The 24574-nt window shown below is 43.6% G+C and overlaps 2 protein-coding genes across 12 annotated transcripts in view; one reads left to right on the top strand and one right to left on the bottom strand.

The window, feature by feature from the left end:
• LOC144294102 (uncharacterized) overlaps window positions 1–20030 on the top strand; it is a 56935-nt gene extending 36905 nt beyond the window's left edge. For 3 of the 4 annotated variants that reach the window (XM_077865691.1, XM_077865688.1, XM_077865690.1), the window contains one exon: window positions 4323–5372. In XM_077865691.1, coding sequence (XP_077721817.1) covers window positions 4323–4373 — 51 coding nt within the window. In that variant the 3' untranslated portion in view covers window positions 4374–5372. Of the gene's footprint in view, window positions 1–4322; window positions 5373–16754 lie in introns of those variants that run through there. The other variant, XM_077865689.1, reaches the window with a different exon arrangement.
• Window positions 1–24574, bottom strand: part of MYRIP (myosin VIIA and Rab interacting protein) — a 357362-nt gene that overhangs the window by 3700 nt on the left and 329088 nt on the right. For 4 of the 8 annotated variants that reach the window (XM_077865680.1, XM_077865682.1, XM_077865683.1 and 1 more), the window contains 6 exons: window positions 16743–16937; window positions 9990–10151; window positions 7575–7634; window positions 5789–5893; window positions 5618–5678; window positions 3916–4034 (listed from right to left, as the gene is read on the bottom strand). In XM_077865680.1, the coding sequence (XP_077721806.1) occupies window positions 3916–4034; window positions 5618–5678; window positions 5789–5893; window positions 7575–7634; window positions 9990–10151; window positions 16743–16937 (702 nt within the window). Of the gene's footprint in view, window positions 1–3915; window positions 4035–5617; window positions 5679–5788; window positions 5894–7574; window positions 7635–9989; window positions 10152–10613; window positions 11929–16742; window positions 16938–24574 lie in introns of those variants that run through there. The other 4 variants (XM_077865684.1, XM_077865681.1, XM_077865685.1 and 1 more) reach the window with 4 other exon arrangements.

Raw genomic sequence — 24574 nt, forward strand, 5'->3', positions numbered from 1 at the left:
TGAGTTTTGTTGACTGTTTCTTTTGCTGTGCAGAAGCTTTTATCTTGATTAAGTCCCAATAATTCATTTTTTGCTTTTGTTTCCCTTGCCTTTATAGATGTATCTTGCAAGAAGTTACTGTGGCCAAGTTCAAAAAGGGTATTGCCTGTGTTCTCCTCTAGGATTTTGATGGATTCTTGTCTCACATTTAGATCTTTTCTCCATTTTGAGTTTATCTTTGTGTATGGTGTAAGAGAATGGTCTAGTTTCATTCTTCTGCATGTGGCTGTCCAATTTCCCAGCACCATTTATTGAAGAGACTGTTTTTTTTCCCAGTGGATAGTCTTTCCTGCTTTGTCAAATATTAGTTGACCATAGAGTTGAGAGCCCATTTCTGGGTTCTCTGTTCTGTTCCACTAATCTATGTGTCTGTTTTTGTGCCAGTACCACACTGTCTTGATGATTATAGCTTTGTAGTACAACCTGAAATCTGGCATTGTGATGCCCCTGGCATTGGTCTTCTTTTTCAATATTCCTCTGGCTATTCGGGGTCTTTTCTGATTCCATACAAATCTTAAGATTATTTGTTCCAATTCTGTGAAGAAAGTTCATGGTATTTTGATAGAGATTGCATTGAACCTGTAAATTGCCCTGGGTAGCATTGACATTTTTACAATATTTATTCTTCCAATCCATGAGCACAGAATGTTTTTCCATCTCGTGTCTTCCTCAATTTCTTTCAGAAGTGTTCTGTAGTACATTGCATATTTAAATAAAAAATTTACATCTCTGTTAAAATCTCTTATTTTTATTTATTTTCTTCTTGACTTGGCTTACAAAACATTTTCTGTTTTATATTTTTCCAAAGAATAAGTTCTTGGATTTATGACCATTTCTGCAGTTTTCTGATTTGAACTAATTGGTTTCTGTCTTGATCTTTGATGTATGGAATGCAATGTCTAGTTCATTTTTTTTTTTGCTTTTTCCTTTTTTAATAATGAAGAAAATATTTAATACTATGAATGTGACAGTGTATTTTTATATGTATTTCGATATATGTAATTTTTAAAAATATTTTATTTATTTATTCATGAGGGACGTAGAGAGAGACAGACATAGGCAGAGGGAGAAGCAGGCTCCCTCAAGGGAGCCTTATGCAGGACTTGATCTCGGAGCCCCGGGATCATGACCTGAGCAGAAGGCAGATACTCAACTGCTGAGCTACCCAGGTGCCCGGATACATGTGTTGTTTTCATTTTCTAAGTGCTCTGTGGATTTGCTTTGCTCTTTAGTTCAGTAGCTACTTGGAAATGTGTGTGTGTGTGTGTGTGTGTGTATGATTGTGTATGTGGGTGCACGTGCTTTCTAATTTCCAAGTAGAATTTCTGTGTATTTTAACTTTTGTTCTAATTTTCTAAATTTGCTCTGTCCCTTATGACAGTCACTAGCCACATATGGCTATTTACATTTATATTAATTAAAATGAAATAAAATTAAAAAATCAGTTCCTCTGAGGCAGTAGCTCATTTTTAAGCACTCAACAACCACACATAGCTCAGTGACTGCCATATCGCATGTTGCAGATAGAGAACATATCCATCATTTTGTAATGTTCTACTGGACAGCTGTGTTGGAGATTATTGCTGGCATTGAGGTCATAGATGATCATTTGTGCTTCCTGATTTTTGGAATTTGCTGAGTTGGTGTTTTTTTTTTTTTTTTTGTAGCTGGTAAAAAATCAACTTTTATAAAAGGTCCACTAATGCTTGGAAAGAAAGTGAATCCTCTACAAAGCTAGATAAATATCTTTTTTTTTTTGTAAGATAAATATCTTAACTAAAGCTTATTAAATACCTTATTCACATGCTCTAATTTGTATTTATTTTTGGTGTACTTGGGCTTCCCAGGGCTGATAAGGGAATTTTAAAGTCACCGGCCTTGCACAATAAATCGTGTCGCTCTGTTGCATGCCAAATCAGGAAAGGGTCACGACTTGTATTTTAAATCAAAATTAAAATAACCTCCCTCTTTGTTTTCTCTGAATGCTTCTTCTCTTGAATTCTACTTCGTTTGAAAGTAATATTGCTGCTTCTCTTTTTTGTTTGTATTTGTTTAGTAATAGTGCCCATTCTTTCATTTTTAATCTCTCTGTGTTATCTAAAGGTAGCTTATTTTTCAAAATAATTTAAGGTGAAACTTACATAACATAAAATTAACCATTTAAAAATGAACAATTTAGGGGTGCCTAGGTGGCTTAGTCTGATAAGCTCTTGACTCTTGATTTTGGCTCAGGTCATACTCTCAGGGTTGTGAGATCAAGCATCAAGCCCCATGTTGGCCTTCTCTGCTGGACATGGAGCCTGCTTAAGATTCTCTATCTCCCTCTCCATCTGCCCCTCCCCCCTCTGAAAAAATGAACAGTTCAGTGGCATTTAGTACACTCACAATGTGGTGGCCACTACCTCCATCTAGTTTGAAAGCATACCGTCCCTCTAAAACAAAACATCTCACCTATGAAGTGGTTACTTCCTATGGCCCCTCCCCACAGCCCCTGGCAACCACTAATCTGTTCTATCTCTATGAAAGGTAATACTTTTAACTATCTTATTTATAACAGATTTCTTCTCTGGCCCTACTGGTCTGTCCTTTTAAGTGCGATAATGCATCTTTTTAGCTTTGTAAAGTAATGGCCAGGAGCAAAGTAATTGGACTTTAAAAGGTCAGGGGTAATGGCTGAGCAGTGAGGAAAAGGCAGTGGGCAGCACTGTTGCCATGTGGTGCCCAGAGATGCAGTGATTTGTAACCCCAAGGCATGCCCACCGTCATGCCATTACCTGGTGCTCCTGCACTCAGGGGACAGGGACAGTGAGGGGGAGGAAGGGAAAGGGAGGGATGGGTGACGAATAAAAGGCAACAGAATAAACTTACCCTTCCTTCAGTTTTGTCACCCAGATACTGCCTGTCCTCAGCATAATGGTAGCACTGAGGCAGTTTAGCTGGATTATTACTTCCCACATAAGCAGCACCAAGCCTTTGCCAAAATTTGAAGCATCGGCTGGTGTTTAGGCAAACAATTCCTTAGACTTGTTTACATGATCTCCAGAATTTGTGCAAATTATCTCCTGTCCCTTTCTTTGCATTTAGGGGCAGCTGCTTACTTTTTTCAGGAACACAAGTAATTAATGGTGAACAAGAGATGTAAGGAAGGGTGAATATGGATCAAAAACAGGATAAAGGGGATCCCTGGGTGGCTCAGCAGTTTGGCGCCTGCCTTCAGCCCAGGGCATGATCCTGGAGTCCCGGGATCAAGTCCCACATCAGGCTTCCTGCATGAAGCCTGCTTCTCCTCTGCCTGTGTCTCTGCCTCTCTCTCTCTGTGTCTCTCATGAATAAATAAATAAAATCTTAAAAAAAAAAAAACAGGATGAAAACTCTGACATCTCAACCAGACCTTACATTCTTTTTTTTTTTTTTTAAGTTTTATTTATTTATTCATGAGTGACACAGAGACAGAGGCAGAGACATAGGTAGAGGGAAAGGCAGGTTCACCATGGGGAGCCGGATGTGGAGCTCCATCCCAGGACCCCGGTATCATGGCTGGAGCCAATAGCAGACCCTCAACTGAGCCACCCAGGCACCCCCAGACCTTACATTCTTATGTATGTATTTTTAGTTCTCTAATATCATACCTTACAAGGAGCTGGATATATAGTTGTGAGGATGTATCCATATATCAAAGAGGTTAGCAATACCAGGCAGGGTGCTTATGCTTCTAGTTGCTCCCCTTTCCTCCCCACCTCCCTAACCAACGACCTTGAGACCATGCATGAAGGATGCTGCCTGGGACTCTGATGGGAGAGCTGCAGACAGGAGGGCTACAGAATGGAGGCATCATGTACAGTGCAAGTGATAGGCATTGCGACACAGCTGACTTACCATCAAATCCTTGGTGGTGCTTTTTCTTTCATTAGTCCTGTTTGTTGAGGAGCCTTGGAGAATGAAGTTGCGGTTAAATGTTTTCATGGTGGTCACTGAAGATGCCTCAATGTTTTCAGCTAAAAGGAAACAAATGGAAATAAATGGTACCCAGAAGCTCGGCCAAGTGTTGAGGAAGAAAGCCCAGCTGTCCCCATGACCCAGATTTTGGTTCTAGACTTGGTATCTCACTTCAGTCTGCAGGTCTGACTGTAGAATCTTTTAATTTTGTTATTATTTTTATGGTATGCATCAAATAAATCCAAGAATCATAAATGGCTTTCTAGGAAAAAGTAGCTTGGAGATAATCCACCATAGTTCATAAATTCTTCTTCTTCTTCTTTTTTTTTTTTTTTTTTTAAAACTAGGTTCCCTGCCCAGCATGGAGACAAATGCCGGGCTTGAATTCTCGATGCTGAGATAGAGGCCTCCATTGATATCAAGAGTCAGATGCCTAACTGACTGAGCCACCCAGGCACACCATCCATAATTCATAAATTCTAATTTGCAATTCTGGAATATAGAAGTCTCTAAAGGCTGTAAATTCTTACGACTTTGGGGCCCAAATTGTCAAATGGCAAAACCTGACTTACACTGACATATGGCCATTTAAAATCCTTGTCCATTCCACTGAGAGTGAACATTCTCGTGCTTTGCTGCAAGGACATTAATGGGTTTGTCAGATGCTGCCCCAGACACCATGAGGAGGGGACTGTTAGGAAATATACAATACATGTGCCATATTACCTTTCTAATGTTCAAGACATTCTGAAACATGTATTTATCCAAGGATTTCAAATAAAAGACCATGGGTCTGTAATACATTGCAATCATGTGAGGTTTAATGGGATATAAAGTAGGCATTCAATAAATATTTGTTGAGCAAACAATGGTGGAGCCACGATTTAAACATATATCTTCTGTCTACTCTTCTGATTTGTGGATTTAAATTCTAGCTTGACATCATCATATATGGCTCCTGAATCTAGGGAAGCTGTTGAAAATGTCCAGGGGATGAGGATGACACCGCCAGCATCACTAGAATCCCTTGTGGGTTGTGCACTGTGTTAGATGCCTCTGGTGCCTTGCCCACATTTTCCTGACATCACCACACATTCCGACATCCAGCACATTCCAACAGAATGCTTCTGCAAGCACTGTCACTCTCTCTTGGCTCATGCATGGAGTGGGGAAGAAGTACCGGGGAATTAATGCCTTCTCCCCAGTAAAGATCAGAGGATGATAGCTGAGAGTTGAAATCCTCCTTTTCCTATTCTTTGGGCAGGAAACTCTGAGGTGCAGTCAATACTGTCTCCCAGATGTCCTGAGCAGGATTTGGCCTCATTTGCTCAGAGAAATTACAAATTAAATTGCACTGTATTAAAAATAAATAAATAAATTGCACTGTATTGACTTAATTTCTGTCCCTGTATCATTTCTTTCTTCTTCTACCAGTGTTTCTTAGAATCACTACCCAAATCACATCCTTCTCCCAGGGTCTGCTTCTTGGGGGGATTCAAGTCAAGATGGATTCTTCACAAGAGCACTTCTGGGTGAGAACTCCCCATCAGATCTAGTCCTCAAACTCAGATAACTGAGTCACTCAAAGTAAATAAGTCAGACTTAATTCTTTGGTAGCTCTGTAGTTTTATTTTAAGCACACCTTTCACTGGTGGGGCAGGCAGTTTCCTCCTCTGCTGCCTTGATGTGTCTATGGTTTGTACCTACAAATAGAACACAGCAGTCAACACACCTTCATAAAGCAAAGGTATTTATCTTCTAAATTTCCCAAGTCGTGCAATATTCCAACAAAGGAAGTGAGGGACAAACGCACCTGGTTCCTTTGCTTCTGATCTCGTTTTCTTGTAAGGCGCACACACGGTGCTATGTTTAATCCTGCAATGGTCAGGGCTGAAATTCGGCTCTCAATATCAGAAATCTTAATACAACAGAAAGATAGAATCAGTAGGGGAAAAGCACAGGAGGGGAGAATCTTTGTTAAAAGTGTTAGGAATCTATAATGAACAAATCTGCTTTGCTATATGCTCATTCAATTTTAATATAAAACCTTCTTTTTTAAGTAATATCTGTACCCAGTGTGGAGCACAAACTCACAACCTCAAGATCGAGAGTCACATGCTCCACTGACTGAACCAGCCAGGCTTCCCTCACTCATTCAACTTCTACCAAGCCCTTCTATATCTAGTGCTATAGTAAGAAAATAAGACACAGGCCTTTCTTTGTAAATTTAAATGTCTAGTTTGGTAGCTCTAGAGTATATCAACACCCTTGTCAGATTATCTCTAGGGGATTAAGCAGAAGCCCAGCACATGAAGGTAACTGTGGCCCAGCCTGGTGGGGAGAGAAAAGGGGAGTTGTCAGGGAAAGCTTCCAGAGCAGGCAACACTTGTTGCCAGCTTTGAAAGGCAAGTATGATTTATAGGTCCTTCTTCATTCTTCCATGACTCCATGAACCCAAACCATAGCACCAGCTCTTAGGAGGGAGGCTCAGCCACTCCTGGTTCAAGTCCATTTCTTTCATTAAAAGGACAAGTGCCTTGAGAATCTCTCTCTTCTCTCTGGGCATCAGTTTCCTTGTATATAACATCAGAAGGTCATAGAGAGTTCAGATTTCTTTCCAACAGAGTCTTAAGGCAGATACAGAGAGAAAGAGCCCACTCAGGGCCCAGAAAGAACCCTGACCCATCCATGTCCCCAGGGATGAAGAAGACACAGTCCTGACTCTTATGAAAGAGCATTAATATGTGCTGTCACCATGCTAAGCACTTTAAATATGTGAACTCATTCATAAACCTATGACATAATACCATTTTCTTGGTTTTGTAGATGAGGGATTTATGACTCAGAGGGATAAGTAATACAGCTAACATTGCACAGGTGGTCTGGGGCAGAACTCTGAATTCATGCCAATGCTCATGCTCTTGCCTCACTGCCACATTCTGAGAGGATCTGTCAAGGTCTGGCATGGGGGACATGTGGAGAGACAGGAGCAGGCTATTGGAGTGGAGAGAGGAGGTGAGGATCACAGCTGTCCTGATGCTCTCTGGACATGCCTGAGTGTTGCTGGGCATCGGACAAGGAGCTCAAAAGTCAGCCCAGCAGCCAGTGTGTGTGGACTCTGCCCTGAGGTCTCCACTGCCTCCCTTTTTCCTCCTCTCTTGAGCTGCTCAGGACAAATTCAAATTCTGCTGTCACTTACTGAGGACCTTTTTGGACAAAGCCTTTTGGGACAGGTGCCATAGAAAGTGCCAGAGAGAAGGACTGAAGGGTCAGCAAATATGGGAGGTGTTTCCTCTGTCCCCAAGCAGGGGCAGTCTTGGCCAGAAGAGGAGGAGGAGGCAGGCAGAGGCCAAGACTGTGGCATTTGGTGAAATACTCCAAGCTGCCCAGCAGCCTCTGCCCCTCTCTGGCCCCTAGAGACCTTCTTGTTCTGACTCCTCAAATTTCATATTGAAAGCTGCATTCTTTTGCCTTATAGGCCAATAAACTGCATAGGCCTCTGAGAAAGGTTGCAGACTAAACTTTTATCAGTCATTGCAGCTGGTATGGATTAGATGACCATGCTCTTTCCTGGAAGCAGTTGTGATGGAGGGCCTTACTCGACGGGCCTTGGGAGACAGGGACAGCAAGCTGCTCACCACCTGATTTGCTGACAGGGTCTGGAAGAAGAAGGGTATATTTTTTTGAGTTTTAGTTCACAGGGCAAAGGCCAAAGAAAGAGGAGAGGAGACTACTGAGGCCTGATTTTGTCTACATTTGCTGTCTATCTATCTATCTATCTATCTATCTATCTATCTATCTATCTATCATCTAATTATGTTCCACTTCATTCCTAAGACTGCATACCCAATGACCCTTACACTATTTGAGGGGATGACTAATTCAGCAATGAGTTTCCTGGGAGCCAAAGCAAAGAGATCAGTGTAGGATTCTATGTCTGCAAGATAAAGACCAAGTGCTCAGAAGAACAGCTTTTCCTGGTACTGAGAGTTCAGAGAGACCTTCTCCACGAAGCCCACAGAGATGATGTTACATGATGCAGTGGATGGCATCCATAGCACACACATCCCCATGGATCATTCTGCAATCTCCCAAAGCATTGGGCAATCCTGTCCCAACGGTAAACTCCAAGATGATAGAGTCCCTGGAGTCCAACCTAATCCAAGAACACAGTTTAGTACATCTACCCTCCTCAGTGGAGACAATTTTGCATGAGAACAGACAACAGGGAGTGTGAGGCTTCATTCTCTGGTGGCAGCTAGCAGTAGGGGGAGAGCCTCCATGGAACTGAAGTTCCCCACATTGCAAAGATCCATGAAATGGAAGGCAGTGTTGAGAACCTCCCTTGAAAATTAAGGAGTTTTTATACAGGTGGATATGTGTCTGACGACAGGACCAACACATTTTCTCAGGAAATCACACAGACTGGTGAAGAATGTGCCTGTGAGGTTAGAAAGGCAGGTTCAAGTCCTGGCTTCATCTCTCTCTTTTTTTTTTTTTTCTTTTTTTTGGCTTCATCGCTCTTTAGCTATTTGACCTTGGGCAAGTGGTTTAACCTCTCTGAGCCTCATTCTCCCTAGAAACAAAAGGGGAAAAATAACAGTAGCTACATCATGGAGTTGTGGGAAGGATTAATTACAATAATGAAGTCAAGTGTTAGGTACAACTTGTGGCACAAGGTAAGGCTCACAGAACAATAGGCATTATTGATAACATTACTGTCATATTTAAAAATCTATAAAAACTAGGCACAGTCAAACACACAGAAAATGGGCATTTTGGACTCCAGGGTTTTCTTCTATAAAACATGGCTCCAGTAGTTTAAGACTAGAAAAATCTAGAAGCAGGTCCAAAAAACTCCTGCCAAACACACATACATAATATTACTTCCTGCTAAGCCATTTGAGAAGTATTTGCTGCAAAATGTACCCCTAGAAAACAAATTATTTGATCTACTTTTTATAACTTTGAATATAAATTGATTAAATATTGGGTGGCATTTATGGAAAATGATTTGTCTTTGAGGAGAGATGATCTTCAATCATTCTTGCTGATAATGAATAGTTATAGTTGCACAGGGCCATGTGCAATGAGATCCTTCCTAATACACAGCATTAACTCATCTGCAGGGTGGGGAATGGGTGCCCTTACATTCTCTAGAGTGCTTACTGCTGTCAGTAGTTGTTGCGATTTCTCTCTGAAACAAAAATATTTATTTAAAGAGTAATTACTATTCAAGATAATCATCTTCTCTATCCATAGGTGGTTTTTATTGACCCCAGATCCCCTAGGATACAAGGGGGAGTATTAAGAGATGGGGTCTATAGAAATATCACTGAACCAGGGATCTGTACTGAGTATATACTGCAGACACCATGTCTCAAACATTCTGTGTTTGAGAATCAGTGATTTAGTCCACAGTCAATTCTGATCCAGAGTCAGGGGACAGGGGAATATCCATGAAAACTTTAAACAAATATCTTCATGAAGTTATAGACAACATCATTTCAGTTCTGAATCAGCCATATCTAAATCGTGCAAAATACTGGTCTGAGAAATCTACACTTTCAATTTCATTCATTTATCCACACCATTTTTATTGCCAAACCCGTGTCAGGTATTATGTTAGGCACTGGAGTTACTGTGTTAAGAGAGACAGCTACAGTCCTGTCCTCATGGGGCTGTCAGTGTGTAGAGGGGGAAGCTGGCAGCAAGTAAGTAATCAACAGTTAGGGAGGGGTGATCTTGGGATAGAATGGGAACCTATATAGCAAGGAGACCTACCTATGGGTCAGAAAATTTGTCTAAGAGGAAAGTGACATAGGTTTAAAGGAAAGTCTGATATATTATCAAAGCTATAATTTTTTAGAAGGAGAATTTGGTGGAATTCACCCAAAAGGACAATGCAAGTGCACTAGAGAACCGATAAAAGGGCTTTGCAATAATTGTGGAAGGTGGGGTGCCCTCTCCTGTTTTGTGATGGTGCTCCTTCTGGGCAAAGAAGGAGTTCCTACCTGGAGCTCAGCATGGTGAACCTGGGCTGCCGCCGTGGCCACCTGGTCCTCCAGATCTGCCAGTTCAGTCTCATTGGTGCCACTATGGATGCAACGGGCAGCATCCTCCAGTTCATTCAGTTGGCCTTCCAGTCCATACACTGTGCCTGCCGCCAGGTACACCTGCAGAGGAGGTGCAGCCTTTGAGCTCAGATTTTGGAACTGAGACTGGTGGGGTCCTTTCAGGGCACCCCAGTAATTCAGGAGGAATGAAAGAGGACCAGACTCAATGCTGGAGGAAAACTCAGAGAATATGTCTGTTTATAAACATTCTTCACACTGAAATGGTAGCACGAGGTCTTACCACCTCCTCACTGTCAACCACACCTAGGTCCCCCCAACTTTCCTGCAAGAAAAAGCACCTTAAAAGTTTAGAAAATACAATGAAATAGTCCAAAGTACATGGCATCAGCTATTACATAATTTGCAATTTTTTCCAATGACTATAGCAACCATAATGCCAAGACAGAGTCATAGAAAAATTCATGATGTGATTTTTCCAATAAAAATTTTGGTTGGAAAAAAAATTGGTTGGCATTTAGCAATTGAAAAAAATTCAGAAAACATAAAGGGAAAGAGAAGAAATAATTTTTTAAAATATCTTATTTATTTATTCATGAGAAACAGAGAGAGAGAGAGAGGCAGAGACACAGGCAGAGGGAGAAGCAGGCTCCACGCAGGGAGCCTGACGTGGAAATCGATTGGGGTCTCCAGGATCACGCCCTGGGCTGAAGGTGGTGCTAAATCACTGAGCCACCCAGGCTGCCCAAGAAGAAATTAAAACAATTATTCATTTTGAGTGAATTATCTGATTGATGACCTTCAGCTCGCTTGAAGCAGGTTAAGAGCACTAAGATGAACCTGAAATTTATAGTAGGAAAATATTTCTTAGAAAATAATGCGATGTTAAAAGAAATATGTCAAATCTATTCATCTATCAGTGAAGACAGATTTTTGAGAGTCCTTGAAAATCAAAGAGAAAAATCAGATAAAGGGAGTAGTCTGGGGAAAAATTAAAGGAAAAAAATTGACTTGAGTTTATAAGGCAATTGCTGTAAAAGTGGGCAAACAGAAGGTCGGATCGTTGGAATAATACAGACCAAGGGATGCGAGACGGGGTGAGTGGAACAAATGTCCTTCAGCCTAGATAATAATGTGATGCAACAACCAATTACATGGAATGAGATTGATCCGAAGAAGCAAATTACTTAACAAGAGTTTTTTGAAATTGAATCAACATATATAAAGCTCTACACATGTAATCACAGCAATTTAGAGTTGCTTTGAATGAAAACACATGGTCACACAAGCTTTTTTAACTTGAGTTAAAAATAAAACAGGATAAGCCAAGAGTTTGTGCACACAAGCCATGCAAGTGTTTTGCGCCGAGTGACACTGAGCGCTGGTGAGGAGGGGAAATAACTCTGCGATGCTCCTATACTGTCAATTCCTTGGCCTGATTCATGCATCTGCATTAAAACTGGCAATTTTACAAAACATTTCAAAGTGAAGCAAGGGCAGGTGCAGGTTTGATGAATGCACAGTTGTACATCGCCAGGCACGATGAGCTGGGGGAGCTTCTAACAGTGACTGATACAGTGGATGCCATGTTGAGTGATTCATCAGTCAGAGAAGGGACCGTGAATCAGATGTCCATTGACAATTGCCATATTTCAGTCTGCCCTTAGTTTTGTACTTCTTTGTCATATGCAAGTATCAGAGAACTTCTGTTTCTAAAAGATTCCCACAGTTAATATGAGACATTTATTCTTTGTCTTGAAAACACGATACTCTGCTTCATTGTTTGTCACATGAAGGAAATGATGAATATTTCAAAGCTATTTGAAGGGAGGAAACATTAAAAATTTGTGTCTTAGAAGTTTTGAAGTTGAAAACTTCTCTTCAGAGGGGAAGAAAATTGAGGAGAGAGAAAGAGGGAGGAAGAGACAAGGAGAGATAATAATTACAGGGTTATACAATGAAACAAAATTTGGAATTATTTAAATGAGACAAATAATTTGAGTGAGTGTGGCAATGGGTTAAACATAACTTGACATAACTTTGGTCTCAAGAACCTTGATTTTTCTGGAAACACACAAAACTCAACATCATCACATCCTACAGCTGTATCGTCTTTTAATAGTCTCTTGTTTTGTCTTCATCATGGTCATCCACTAATGTTCTTTGTTTTCTCTGCCAAATCAAAGCAATATGGACCAACTCCAAGCCCTCAGCAAGGCCAGAATGTTCACCTTTTACTTTCTGTTCCCTGAAAGCCTGCTTTCCTGGCAGAAGGGGGGAAGGGAAGGTTCTGTGGTTTGGCCCCAATGCAGGCTGAGCAGGAACTCACCACTGCCAAAGTCATGACACCTAAAGGGCCAGTGTTGGTGATGATGGTGATGACATGTATTTACTGAGCCAGGCACTAAGCCAAAGGTTTTATGGGACATTTCTCCTTTAATGCTCACAGCAGTCCCTGAAGTAGGTGCTGCTATGTGTGAAAGAGGAGAATATTAAATCCTACAGGTTGAGTGACTTCCCCAGGCCTCACAGCTGGGAAGTGGGGGAGTGGGATTTGAGCTCCTGGGGGCTGATGTCAGATCCCATGACTTTATCCACCATGCCCTGAGATGCCCTGATACTCAATCTCGCTTGCAATGTTAGGATGGTTTACATTTCAAACTCTGACCTGAAGGTACTAGAGTTATTGTGGTTATAGATCAACATGACATTGGTTCTGTGGCTGGGGGTGCAATAACACAGGTTAAGATGCTATAATAATGGAAATGTTATTCTAGTTTTAAAAATAACCTATTTGAAAAAAAAATAACCTATTTGAAAACCAGTAAGTTGGAATTGCTGGCTGAATAAAGGCCCGCTTTTAGTGAGAGCCATGGCTATGACTTCTCCAAGTTCTAGCCACTGCTGCTCATGACCCCATGGCATGGCTCCTGGTTCAACACACCTTCCTCAAAGTGGTTCAAGGGACAAGAATGGGTGTTTTGTTATGGAAGGACTTTATCGTCAAAGCCTCTAGGGCAAAGAGAATTAAACAGTTTTCTTCACTGCAGGAATTCACAGAGTCTTTAATGTGCTAATATGTATCTCAATTTTCCCAGAAAGACTATACAGATTGCTGAAACTGATTTGAACTTCTAGTGTCTTGTCAGATGTGCTTTCCATGAATCACATTCTAGAGGACTACATCTAGACAGTAACTGATAGCATTTCTTGGTTTGCTCTTGAAGGCAGAGGCCCACCTAAGTAGCCAGGACCATCTCTACAAGTGCCAGGGCCATGTCCTCTCCTGTGCCATGGACGGTGCCCAAGAGCCTTCAGGAGAAGGACCAACATCCCCTGCCTGCTCCTGGATTCTGTGGCAGAGCTGGGCTCCCTTATGGGGCAGTTCTACTGTGTCTGCTGCTACTATAGACACAGTGGGACTTGGTGTTGTCAAAAGTTATAGGTCAGTGCAAAAGGGAAGTTGGGACTGTCCTTCCACTGTCTCTGTGCTGGGAATTATGGGGTGCCCCAGGCTGTTGATCATTTAACAATGAAGAGAATGGGCAGGTCCTTAGCAGGTGGGGAGGAAGGGTGAGGGAGCTGGGAGGTGGCTCATCTCTCCCACTTATAACTGCATAAATCCACAAGGTGGCCTTTGTGGGTCCCCACTACTCACACCACAGGTCTGAGAATGGTCATGCCAGTTGTTGTTGACCCCTAGATCCATTTTCCATTCTTTGTCCCACTCTGTTTTCTGTGAGGCTGTCCTGTATGAACCTCATTACCCAGGCTTCCTGGCTGGCTGGGATGGGTTTGGCCAATGAATGGGAGACACCAGCAGGAGACCAAAGGCAGGAGGACAAAGAAGCCTGCCTTCCTTTCCCTGTCCTCTACCCATGTGGGCTTCAGGGGGACAGCTCCCACTAGGGAGCACTCCTCCAGGCACCAGCTTTCCATGGACTATACTGCCTGGGGGGTGGTGACCGCTTCCCCAACACCACCCCAACTGCTACTCTCTGAATCTATCCCTGGAGAGAAGTCCCTTCCTGAAACTCGTCTTTCCCATCCAGGCCCCTACAGATCCCTGTGCCTCACAGCTTTCAGGGAGAGCTGAAAATCTGGGGATTCTGAAGTCCCCAAAGCCCTACTCTAATTAAGTGGTTAACAAGGCAGTTTGTGAAAACAGGAGACTTGACATACGAATGACATTCTGTGTTATCTCAGGTAGCTCTGAAACCTTTAGAGTGTTTTTTAAAGATGAAACATTCTCAAGCAAATGTTCTCTTTCATCTCTGAGTCCTGGTCTGTGGTAGCCAATGTTCAGAAGGTGAGAATAAGCATCTCCGTTTCTATTTCTATTTCTGACAGTCCCCGGTTCCTCAGCACAAAGGAGCAAACAGTGGAGAAAGAGGGAGCGCTCTTTTGAACACAGATGGACATAAAGCCAGGGTTTAATTAAATCAGCTGCACCCAGAGGCCAGTTTAGGAATCAGCTCCACCCTTCTGCTGCTCAGCTGAATTCCATCCTGGAAACCGCAGAGCAAAACCAGCCCCCGGCTCTGTGATCTTTATCTCTGAAGAGATAAAGAGAAGAGTTGTCCCTTCTCTAACTCAAAACCAATAGAATTCAAAGGAATAGAGATGGAGTTTCTTCTGAGGCAATGTGAAAAGCTGGAAGGGGGAAGGGAGGAGGGGGAAGAAGCAGTTAACTCTTAGGGAACAGGCGAGGCATCTCCGAGGGCCAGACACAGGTGCAGGGAACTACAGATACCCGCCACCCCCAGAAACCCCTGCCTTTGTAGCAGGTCCATGTGAGGTTATGGACAGCTCACATCAGTGGGTAAAGGCATGTGTTTTGACCTGAAAATGTTAAGGAACCCAAGGAAAGAAAGTATATATGAAAAGGATCTGACAAAATGAAAACTCCCACAAAGCCATTGCATTTTTCAACATGCCCCTTGGAGGAAAGAAAAGTACACTGTCTTTGCTTTACGTATGCCACGAGAACCCATGGTTGTCATGTAAATCTGAATATCTCATGCATTGTATATTGCTTTTTTTTTTTTAATACAACACTTGGTAAAACAAAAAAACACCCCTTTCCTGGTGAACCATATCTTGACTTTAACTTTTTCAATTCTGGGTGTCCAAGATGAAGGCCATTTTAGGGCTATCAGCACTGAAAGAACTGTAGTATAGACATACTTAACAGAGACCCTCCACATTAGCAGTAAAACATTTCTTCCTATAAAAAAGGACTTCAATTATCTGAATCATATTATCAGGTAAACATTCTTCGAGCACCTCTGTGTCAAGCTCTGGGAAAGGGCTGGGACTACTAATGTGAAAGAAAGACTGTGCTCTGCAGGGATTTATACATAGGATTCCTAATCTGGGGATGACAGCCAACCTATGCTACAGCCTCCCTGCATCTCCTCTTCCAATATTTGACAACGTCTGGAGACATTTTGACTGTCATATTTTGATGTCACTGGCATCTCGTGGGTGGAGGCCAGGGATGCTGCTGAACATTCTACACCACACAGGACACCCCACACAACAAAGATTTATTGAAACCAAAATGTCAGTGGTGCTGATCTAATGGGGACAGATAGATGAATAGACAGAAACGGAAGTAAAGTGACGTAAGGGGCAGTCAGACCTCTATTTAGGTTTTATGGGAATTCCGAGGGAGCCAGTGTTTAACTTTTAAGATAAAGCAACTATTGGCATATTTTTTTAAACCTTGAGTTGTTTTGCTTTGTTGTTGTTTCAACTTTTTGCAAAAGTTGCCTTTACGAACAGTTCCTGATGTCTGAGAACTGCACCCCAAAATCAGGGTTGATTCTGCTGGATCTGGAAGGATGGAATCACTTGATTCAATATCAGTTTCATGGGCAGGAGGGACTATGGCAACTGGTGATGGTGACTGCAGCCCGAGTGGCTAATGTCCCAGTCTCTGTGTCTGCAGTGGTGTTCTCAGCGTCAGAAAGTTCTCATTGGGAATTTATTAAAATAATGAATGTGGGTATTTGTATGTGAGAATCTGTTACCTCCTTTCTCTCCTCCCAAACTTGGCTAGAAAAATCCACTACCAGCATATCGGTCTATGAGCAGGACAGACCACTTGTGACCTAAGTTTGATGGGCAGACACCCCCTTTCCCTGTGGTGCCACTGTTAGTGCTCCACCTGGATCCCCTGAGGTCCCCCTACAGTTAAGACATCCCCCCAGGCTTGAAGCTTTAGCTTGCTTTTGTTCCCAACAGCTCAGCTATGCAGAAGACTGCCTCGGGCTACTCTAGACAAGGTTGCATAGAGAGTGAAGTGCCTACTGGCTGTAGAAAAGGCCAGTTCCTTTGCTTCAGGTCGGGACAACTCTGAGTTGCAATTGATACCCCAGGCTTTCCTGCAGGATCTGTCAAAACTACTCTTTGTCTAAGGCCATACCTTTGCTTGACCTCTTCCCTTCCCCCTGTCTCTCACTGGCCTCCCTGGGGGAGCACTTCCCTAAGAAATCGCTTGCACACAAACCCTCACTTCAAGGTCTGCTTCTGAGGAACCCAGCCTGTACCCTCCCTGAGAATGTATTCGCTGTGGTGGTGGCGTGTATGTGTCCTTGCATGGTTTGTGATGGGTTACACCTTCATCAGTTTCTTTTTTGCACATGTTTGCCCTAGATAGGGAAACATCCACAAGTAATAAAATCTTACATTTTCTTCCAGGGAAGTCAGCTGCTCATCCAGCCTCACTTGGTCTGTCCCAAGAGGAAACGTCCCCTTCTCTCTGTCAGGAGGGACAGGTGGGAACTCCCAGGGCCCCGCGGACTCTGCTATCAGTTCCTCAGTGGCATTGATGACTTTTAGGACTTCTGTGGAGATGTTGCAGAGAGAAACAGCAGAATACTTCTGTTTGGTTCAATAACAGAAGGGGACAGAAGACAAGAACAGCACATTAACAATGACATGGAAATTCTATGTCATCATGGTGCTCATCATGAGACTGATCCCATTATAACACACACAAACATCGATGTGCCAAAGGAACAAGAAGCTAAAAAAGTCTGCACAACAGGAGGGCACCTGGAGGAGGCCTGATTTGACGTGGCCTAGCTTCTGTGACTCACACTGAATCATTTGATTCCTCAGGAGGGAAGAAGGAGACCTCAAGTTGAGGCTACTACATCTTTAGCCCACTATTGGTGGTTTTATACCCACACCTCATTTTCTAGATGGTATTTACTTCCTCAACAGAGCTTCAGTCACAGACTCTGTCAAACTACACCCATGGTGCAGTCCAGTAGGGAGCTTTCTGGACTGGGTGCTAAGAGACCTGGGCTCTAGATCTGGCTCTAGCTTCATTTAGCGATGGGATCTTGACCAAATTACTTTATATTCTGGAACTCAGCTTTGTCATCTGTATAATGAGAGTTTTGGAAGAGTTTCCCTGTAGTGTGTCAGTAGCCCCTGTGTGTTTAGCTCATTCACACCTATTCTCAAGCCCATTCCCCCTTGTTCTGCTCTACCATAGAGGCTGATCAGGAATATACTCCATTTCCCTCCTCCCTTGCAGCCAGAGGCAGTCATGTGACACAGTCCTGACCAGTGAGCCTGACAGGAAAGCCTGCCAAGGGGGCCTCTAGAAAAGCTTTTGTTTCCCTAACCAGGTCAATAGATCCAGCTGATGTTCTCCTTCCCCACTTGCTTCTGCCTTGATCACAGGTGTATAGTTGTGACAAGGGTGAGGACAAATACTGAAATGCTGAGTAAGGTGGCTCAGGAAGACTGAAAGAGCCTGGCCCCAACAGCAGTGGATCAGCTGAACCACTGTGAGTCACCCCCTGTCTCTGAACATCTTGTTACATGAGAAAAATAGTCCCCTACCATTGAAGCCACTATTGGCCAGATTTTCTGTTATTTGCAGCTGAATTTATTCCTCACTGACACAAACTTTTACATTCAGAGCTGAAAATTACAATCAGTCCAGTTCTGGGCCAAGGTCATTGATGGAGAGAGGCTCTGCAACCACAAAAATTTATCTGCATCTTTGAGTTCATCAGAACATAGAACACCAAGCAGTAAGTTGGAGTTCAATGTTTCTTGATAGTAATGGTTTCTATCTAGAATCAGGTTTATTTATCCTATCAAAGGGTTTGTAAATTGGAAGTCCAATATTGCCTATTGCCGACTGAGGGATGTGTATATGTGTGTTTACCATTTACCAGTAAAATGTTTCAAGATAATCTGAAATTGTAATGCTTTTGGAATCTTAGGAGATACCTTTCTCACTCATATTTATCCTGGCCAAAAGATTAATGATGGCTATGGCTTCATTTTGCGAAGTCTGTTCTTCCAGGTAGATTCTACTGCAGGTTTTATCTTGCTAGAGGATGTTTTGATACCTTTCCCAATTCACTAAGGAATCAATGTATTTAAGTGACAAGTCAGTGGCTGAATCCAGTCTGGAAGCTGGCTCTGGGCTTCCATGCAGAGACATATGGTCTTGTATCTGTCAACCCTATGTAGGGTTAGGGCACATGTGCTCAGAGGGCTCCCCATCTGGCCTGTCTACTCCGCAACAGTTGCTTGACTGACCGAAGAGCCACACTCCTTTTGGTTCAACAGACTTTGCTATAAACCCAAACTATTGGGTCTGGGGTGTCAAGAGAATGAGATGGAAGGATGGTGACACAGACCCAGCAGAATAAGGGCGGTGTCCCTGGAAACAGCCAGGGTCAACTCTTCATGAGAGGAGAAAATTGCAGGGGCTGTCCCCTGCTGTCCAGGATGTTGTGACTTGTTATGGCAGACTGTGAAGATGAATTGGGCTTAAAGGGATTTTGGTGCAAAACACTGCCACTGTTTGCTTAAGTTCATTTTAGAAAAGGTGATGTATGTATGAAAGCAGATTTGTCATCCTTAGTATGTAAGTTTGTGTTTAGAAAGTCTGTCCCTTCTTTGGTAAAAGAGGTGTCTTTGTACATTTTTTTGAAAAGAAAAACATATGACTAAAGGATTCAGAAAAAGACCACAGCACAGTAGAAAGGAAAGTATGAAAATTTACATATCTCCAATGAGTACAGGGTTATTAAAGGGTCAAGGTTATTCATGGGAAGGATTTACGAGGTGCTTAAACAGGTACTGTATGTGTCCTGATTCCAACTGAACACATCATATCAAAGTGATAAAGCCAGGCATCCCTGTTGCTTGGCTGTCATTATTCCATCCTATCCACTAATAGGGTTGTTTATTCAACCATAGAGGTTGCAAGCTGGGAGCCAAATATTGCACAGAGGCATGCTTTTTTGACAAGAGTGCCTTCCATGAAACATGCATTTGCCAGTTCTCTGCAATCCCCATACTGTTGATTCTACATATTTTAATAGGGATAATCTATGGTGTGCAGATTCCTCTTTAGGTGCTGGGATAAAGCAGTGGACAATGAATGAGGTCCCTGGCCTCCCGGCATGTCCTTAGTCTTATCCCAGCCACTTGACATATGGACATACTTTCCTGGCCCCCGAAAGCATCTGCATTTGCCACTAAGTCAGAATGTGGCATACCCGGCAGCTGGTCTGAGGAGAGTACCACAGCTTCTCCTGGAAGGTCTTTGATCTTGATAAAGCCCTGGAACACTTCAGAAGCTAACTAGCCACCATCTGGAGGAAGTGGCAAAAAAAAAAAAAAAAGTATATGAAAACTGGACAAGATCTTTGGCTGGTGAGCCAGTTGGCAGGAGTATTCCCTCCAGTCTGACGGTGAGCCCTCCAAGGGAACTACCATTGGAATCCACCAGCCTCTGCAGGGAATCAGGGCTTTGTTCCTTGCCCACTACCGAGGACTGGGCTGTCTGCTTGGACACGGGGATGGCAGTGAACAGTGCACCTACTGGAAGTGAAGATTCCTGAGGTTTAATTAGCTGAATGACAGGAGCAGGGCTTCAAACCCCCCTGTTCCTTAGTTTACTCACTGATCCAATAAAGGAAGTCAGAAGATTTGTTAGAGGGCTGACACCGACTTGTTATGTAAATGTCCTGCTCCCTGCCCAGTCTAGATTTAAAAGTAGAAAGCACCTTGCACAATTATGTTAAATAAAGCTATATTTAGCACTGGACAGGGTTTTGTTCAGATGAAAAGCTGGTGTGGATTGGGGTGCTGGCAGGAAGCCCTGTGTGTGGGAGAAGTGAATAGCTAAAGGATCCTTCTGCTTTACTGCTTAAAGCCCCAGAGAGCTGAGCTGAATGGCATAAACCAAGCATAATTTGAGAGCCCAAAGATAGCTATTATGGTAGCTGATGGTACTCCAGATAGTAATTATAAGATGGATCCAATGTGATGGTTTCATGAGATCAAAAAAGGGAGAGGTAAAAGTGTGGACATTAGCAGACAGCATAGGGCGACAAAAGATCAGGAAAGTTGGCCTCAAGGACATTTAAGGCCAAGGGCTCCACAGATGATGGGATTGAAATGGCCATGTAGTAACAAATTCAACCTTCTAGTGATCAAAGAAATACAAATTAAATGACAAATTTCATTAAGTGCCAGATATCCGCACGATTCTCTTTCTAAACGCTTGGTGTGCGCCAACATGACCTGGCGCAGCTGGAGCATGGCTTTAAGGGGTTGATTTACCATGGGTTCTGTTTGCTCTGATGCACTCACATGCCTCAGTCTCCCTACCACTGATGGTCACTGCCGAGAGCCCAAGTGTCCACTTCTAGAGTTCAGCCTGTGTCACAGCCCCACGTGGAACATCAAATCCTAACGCTGGCTTCACTACCTCTGGGACTGACACAAACAGTCCACATTCAGGGTACAGAAAGTGATAAGAGCACTCCAGTTTCCTCAATCATTCGCCAGAGGCAACAAAATAAGCAACCTCAACAAAGACTCATGTTTCCTGCCTGCCTGTAAGAAATGGCAGGGCCAAAGCAGACCTTTCAGAAGGTTATGTACCACTCCAAGGCTGGAGTCCCGCCATGGTGGCCATTTCAAGGGACCCAAGACTTGTAGACTTGCAGAAGAACAGGGCTGCACCCAAATCACAAACCCCAGCTGTAGCAACCTCTTCTCTCTAGAGACTGCAGAGAGAGGGAAGACTTCTTTACTTTTTGTCTCTCGCCTCTCCAGCTTCAGCATCAGTGATTTCTCTATCCTGTCCCCATGCACTCCCTCTTCATATAAAACATGTTGCCAGAACACACTCCTCTTCCATTTACTCCTCCTTATAAACAGTTTCCCAAAGACATGTAGAATGCAAGGTGTTGCCAGGGGGAGATTCTGAGTCTATAGAGTTCTAAAGAAAAGACAGTTTCCATCCTAAATGCTAGGTATACTTGCTTATTAGCAATCCTTGCAAACTCTCCTGAGATTTTCTCTGGCATCATCATTCATATCAAAGCTTTGTGTTGGCCAAAGAAATGCAGACTCATTTCAAGCTGGAATAGACAGGAATGCTCCTTACCAGAATATTCCAAGCTTGCCAACATGTGAACAGCAGGAGCACGTGAAATGCCTGGCTTCACAGAGGGGGAATGCTTTGGATGCCAGAGGGCTGATCCCAGCCTTGGCTCCCCACAGGCGCAGGCATGCGTCTGCTTGACTCAGGTAGGCCAAAACAGATCCCATGTCTGGCTGTGTGTGATGAACAGAGCTGTGACAGAGGCCTAGGGTGTCTACTAATTTGACTTGATATAAGTCTTGGTATGATCTCATTTAATACAATGTGGGGGGAAAAAGAGCTTTGAGGGTTAAATGATGTGTGCAGGTATCTGGGGCAGAAGAGCAATTTTTCTAGCCCTACCTTGGGAAATGTTCCGTTGCCTATTAACATGAGTAGAAAAGCTAAACAGGTAAAAGCTGAAGGGACATCGGCACTAGGGTTTTTGTGAGATACAGAAGCAGGTAGTATGCTTTGAGGCCCATGGGTCAATCCCTGAAACAGGAGTGGGCAGTGGTGAGGGGACTCTTACTCTGGCAGGGTCTTGCCAAGGGCCTCCTGTCCACTAGGCTTGGCAGGCATGGAGCCTATGGATCATCATTCTTTTAGGAGCCTATAAAAATGTTTTAATCTCTTTTAAAATCAGAAGATAAAAAAGAACAGGAACATGTTTTAATACATAATATTGATATATTAATCTTTATACCAACACAGCTGTGAAATCTGATCTGTAAGTGTGTTTTATAGAGGCAAGGGCCCATATGAAAAGGGCTTGGGCACAGGGAAGTCATAAGTTGGCTCTGAAGTGGCTGCACCAGAGACCCCGTGAGAAGGCATGTGGACAGCAGCGTGCTAGTGGGGCCTGTCCTCTGGGGGCATCACTGTCCTCCCTAGACATTCATGAAGGCCCCAAGCAGGTCCCTCTAGGAGTTCTGTTAATGCACACTTGGGAAAACCCTCTGTAGCTTCTCACAACTGATGAAGGGAAACAGTGGGTATGGGTGCTGTGGTCTTGTGGCTTCCTCTGAGCACTGATGCTAATGTGACCTCCTCATTGCACACCCCAGACCATGAGGCTTGGGAAATTCTGGTTATACTGTCTGTGACACTTTGGGTAAATGATTTAACCTCTCTGAGCGTCCGCTGTGAAGTGAAAGAGAGAACACCATCTAGCTCAAAAGGCTTTTGAAATTAAATTAGACAGAATGTGTCAAGTGTCCACACAGTGCCTGTGTGGGTTGGCCCCTGCTGAACAATGCCTCCCCATCTGCCCCACTGCCTCTAGGCATATCTGTTACTGCTAATGGCCCTGTGACTTAGATGGCTTCCATTATATACTATGCTCTCAAAACATCTTTCCTTGGCTACCTGGTGTTTTGAAGAATGCTTCTTACTGTTCTTTATGGAAAAAAGTTAAACTTTGCTGCTCTTCATTTCCCAGTTTTTTTCTTGCCAACTCAGAATATTTTAAAAAAGAGAAAAAAAGCCACTATGATCTAGTATTGCCGACCACCACCATAATTCATAAAGAAGGGATGACTTGACATCAAAAAAGGAGAATGTAGTATCTAAACATAGAATGGTCTGTCCTAAGAAACAGCAGCAGGCAATCTGACATGGACACTCAGACTGTCCTCCCACTCCCACCACCAGGCCCACACACACATACCCTGGACCCTGTATTCCCCTTTGACTGGGAGCAGAGTGAACCATGTGTATTGATATTTAATAAAAACAAGGGATGTCATTGCCTAGTTGGGAAACTGAACGTATCAGGTCCTCAAACATCACCTGCTATTTTCCATCATCACTAATTTAATGCAAGACTTCTGGAAGAGTCTACTCTGTGCCAGGGCCCTGCCGGGGACGTAGGGGTGTGAGCCACGGTCCCTGTCCTCAGAGAGCAGAGAGGGGAGAGGGTCATAACGACCAAGAGCAGGTAGCAGAAGACAGGCCCTACCCTGCACTGTGAACAATAGGCTGCAGATCTGCGGGGACCCCAGCAGTACGTGACTTTGGGGTTGGTCCAAAAGCACAAGAAAGAAGTAAGGAACAGTGAAGATGAGGAGGATCCTCTGGACAGCAGTCTTGGAGGTGTGGTGACATGGAGACCAGCACTGTAGCCTGGGATTTGCTGAGGATGACAAACTGGAGAAGGGAGATGGGGACCAGGCAGTGACCTGAACACCAACCTCAGGAGTTTGAGTTTTGTGCTCCCAGCTATCAGGTGCCACCGAAGGCTCTTGCTGCTGTTGTTCTCAAGAGCTGGCATTTCCGGAGCACCTCCTGGGTGCCAGGCTCTGGGATGAGCACTTTATTGGCCTTGCCTCCCTGACTCTCTTGGCCCTCTGATGCACGTACTATGATCACATCTCACAAACGAGGAGCTGAGCCTCAGGGATGGGTTTGCTCTGAGGCTTTGCACCCAGATCTGCCCGATTTTGAAGCTCAGGTTCCTCACATGCTCAGCAAGAGGCTTAAGCTTTAGGAAGCCTGTTCTGACTTCCAGAGGAGGAACAGATTTAGGGCTGGGGAGAATTCAAGGCAGAGAAAAGTGTTGGAAACTACTACTGCGGCTGGAATTCAAGGTCACCGGGGCCTGGGGTGGGGCAGCTGCCAGGGAGCCCAAGGATGAAGAGTAGTTTTCTGGAAAGAGAGCTGAGAGCATGCTGTGGCTGCAGAGTGGGTAGGGAGACAGCAGGATGGGCTGTAATCCCAGCCGGGTGAGCTTAGTGAACCCAGTGAGCTGGCACAAATAGATGCCAGTAAGGTTTCAACGCCAGCAGAGCAAGAAGGGTTCACTGGACTCTCGGAATAAGGGAAAATATAATATTTCAAAGCTCTTTCTGACAACCCAAGAGACTATGATTACCAATGGCCAGGATGGAATAAGCTCCAGGTTATCCATGTAGTCTTTCTTTTGAATCTATCATTCTGCTATCAAGTCTCCTGAGACGCAACCTTCATAGTTGGGTAAAAAGGAGAATATGGTAAAAGTGTGGGACCCTCCAGTTCTCCTTTCAGCGTTGTGACAAATGAACGTTCTTCAGGGGGCTAATGAGAGACCGCCGGACATCCCAGATAACCCAAGGAAGAACTTTCCCAG

This window comes from Canis aureus, chromosome 22 (genome assembly GCF_053574225.1).
Source record: "Canis aureus isolate CA01 chromosome 22, VMU_Caureus_v.1.0, whole genome shotgun sequence".
Taxonomy (NCBI): Eukaryota; Metazoa; Chordata; class Mammalia; order Carnivora; family Canidae; genus Canis; species Canis aureus.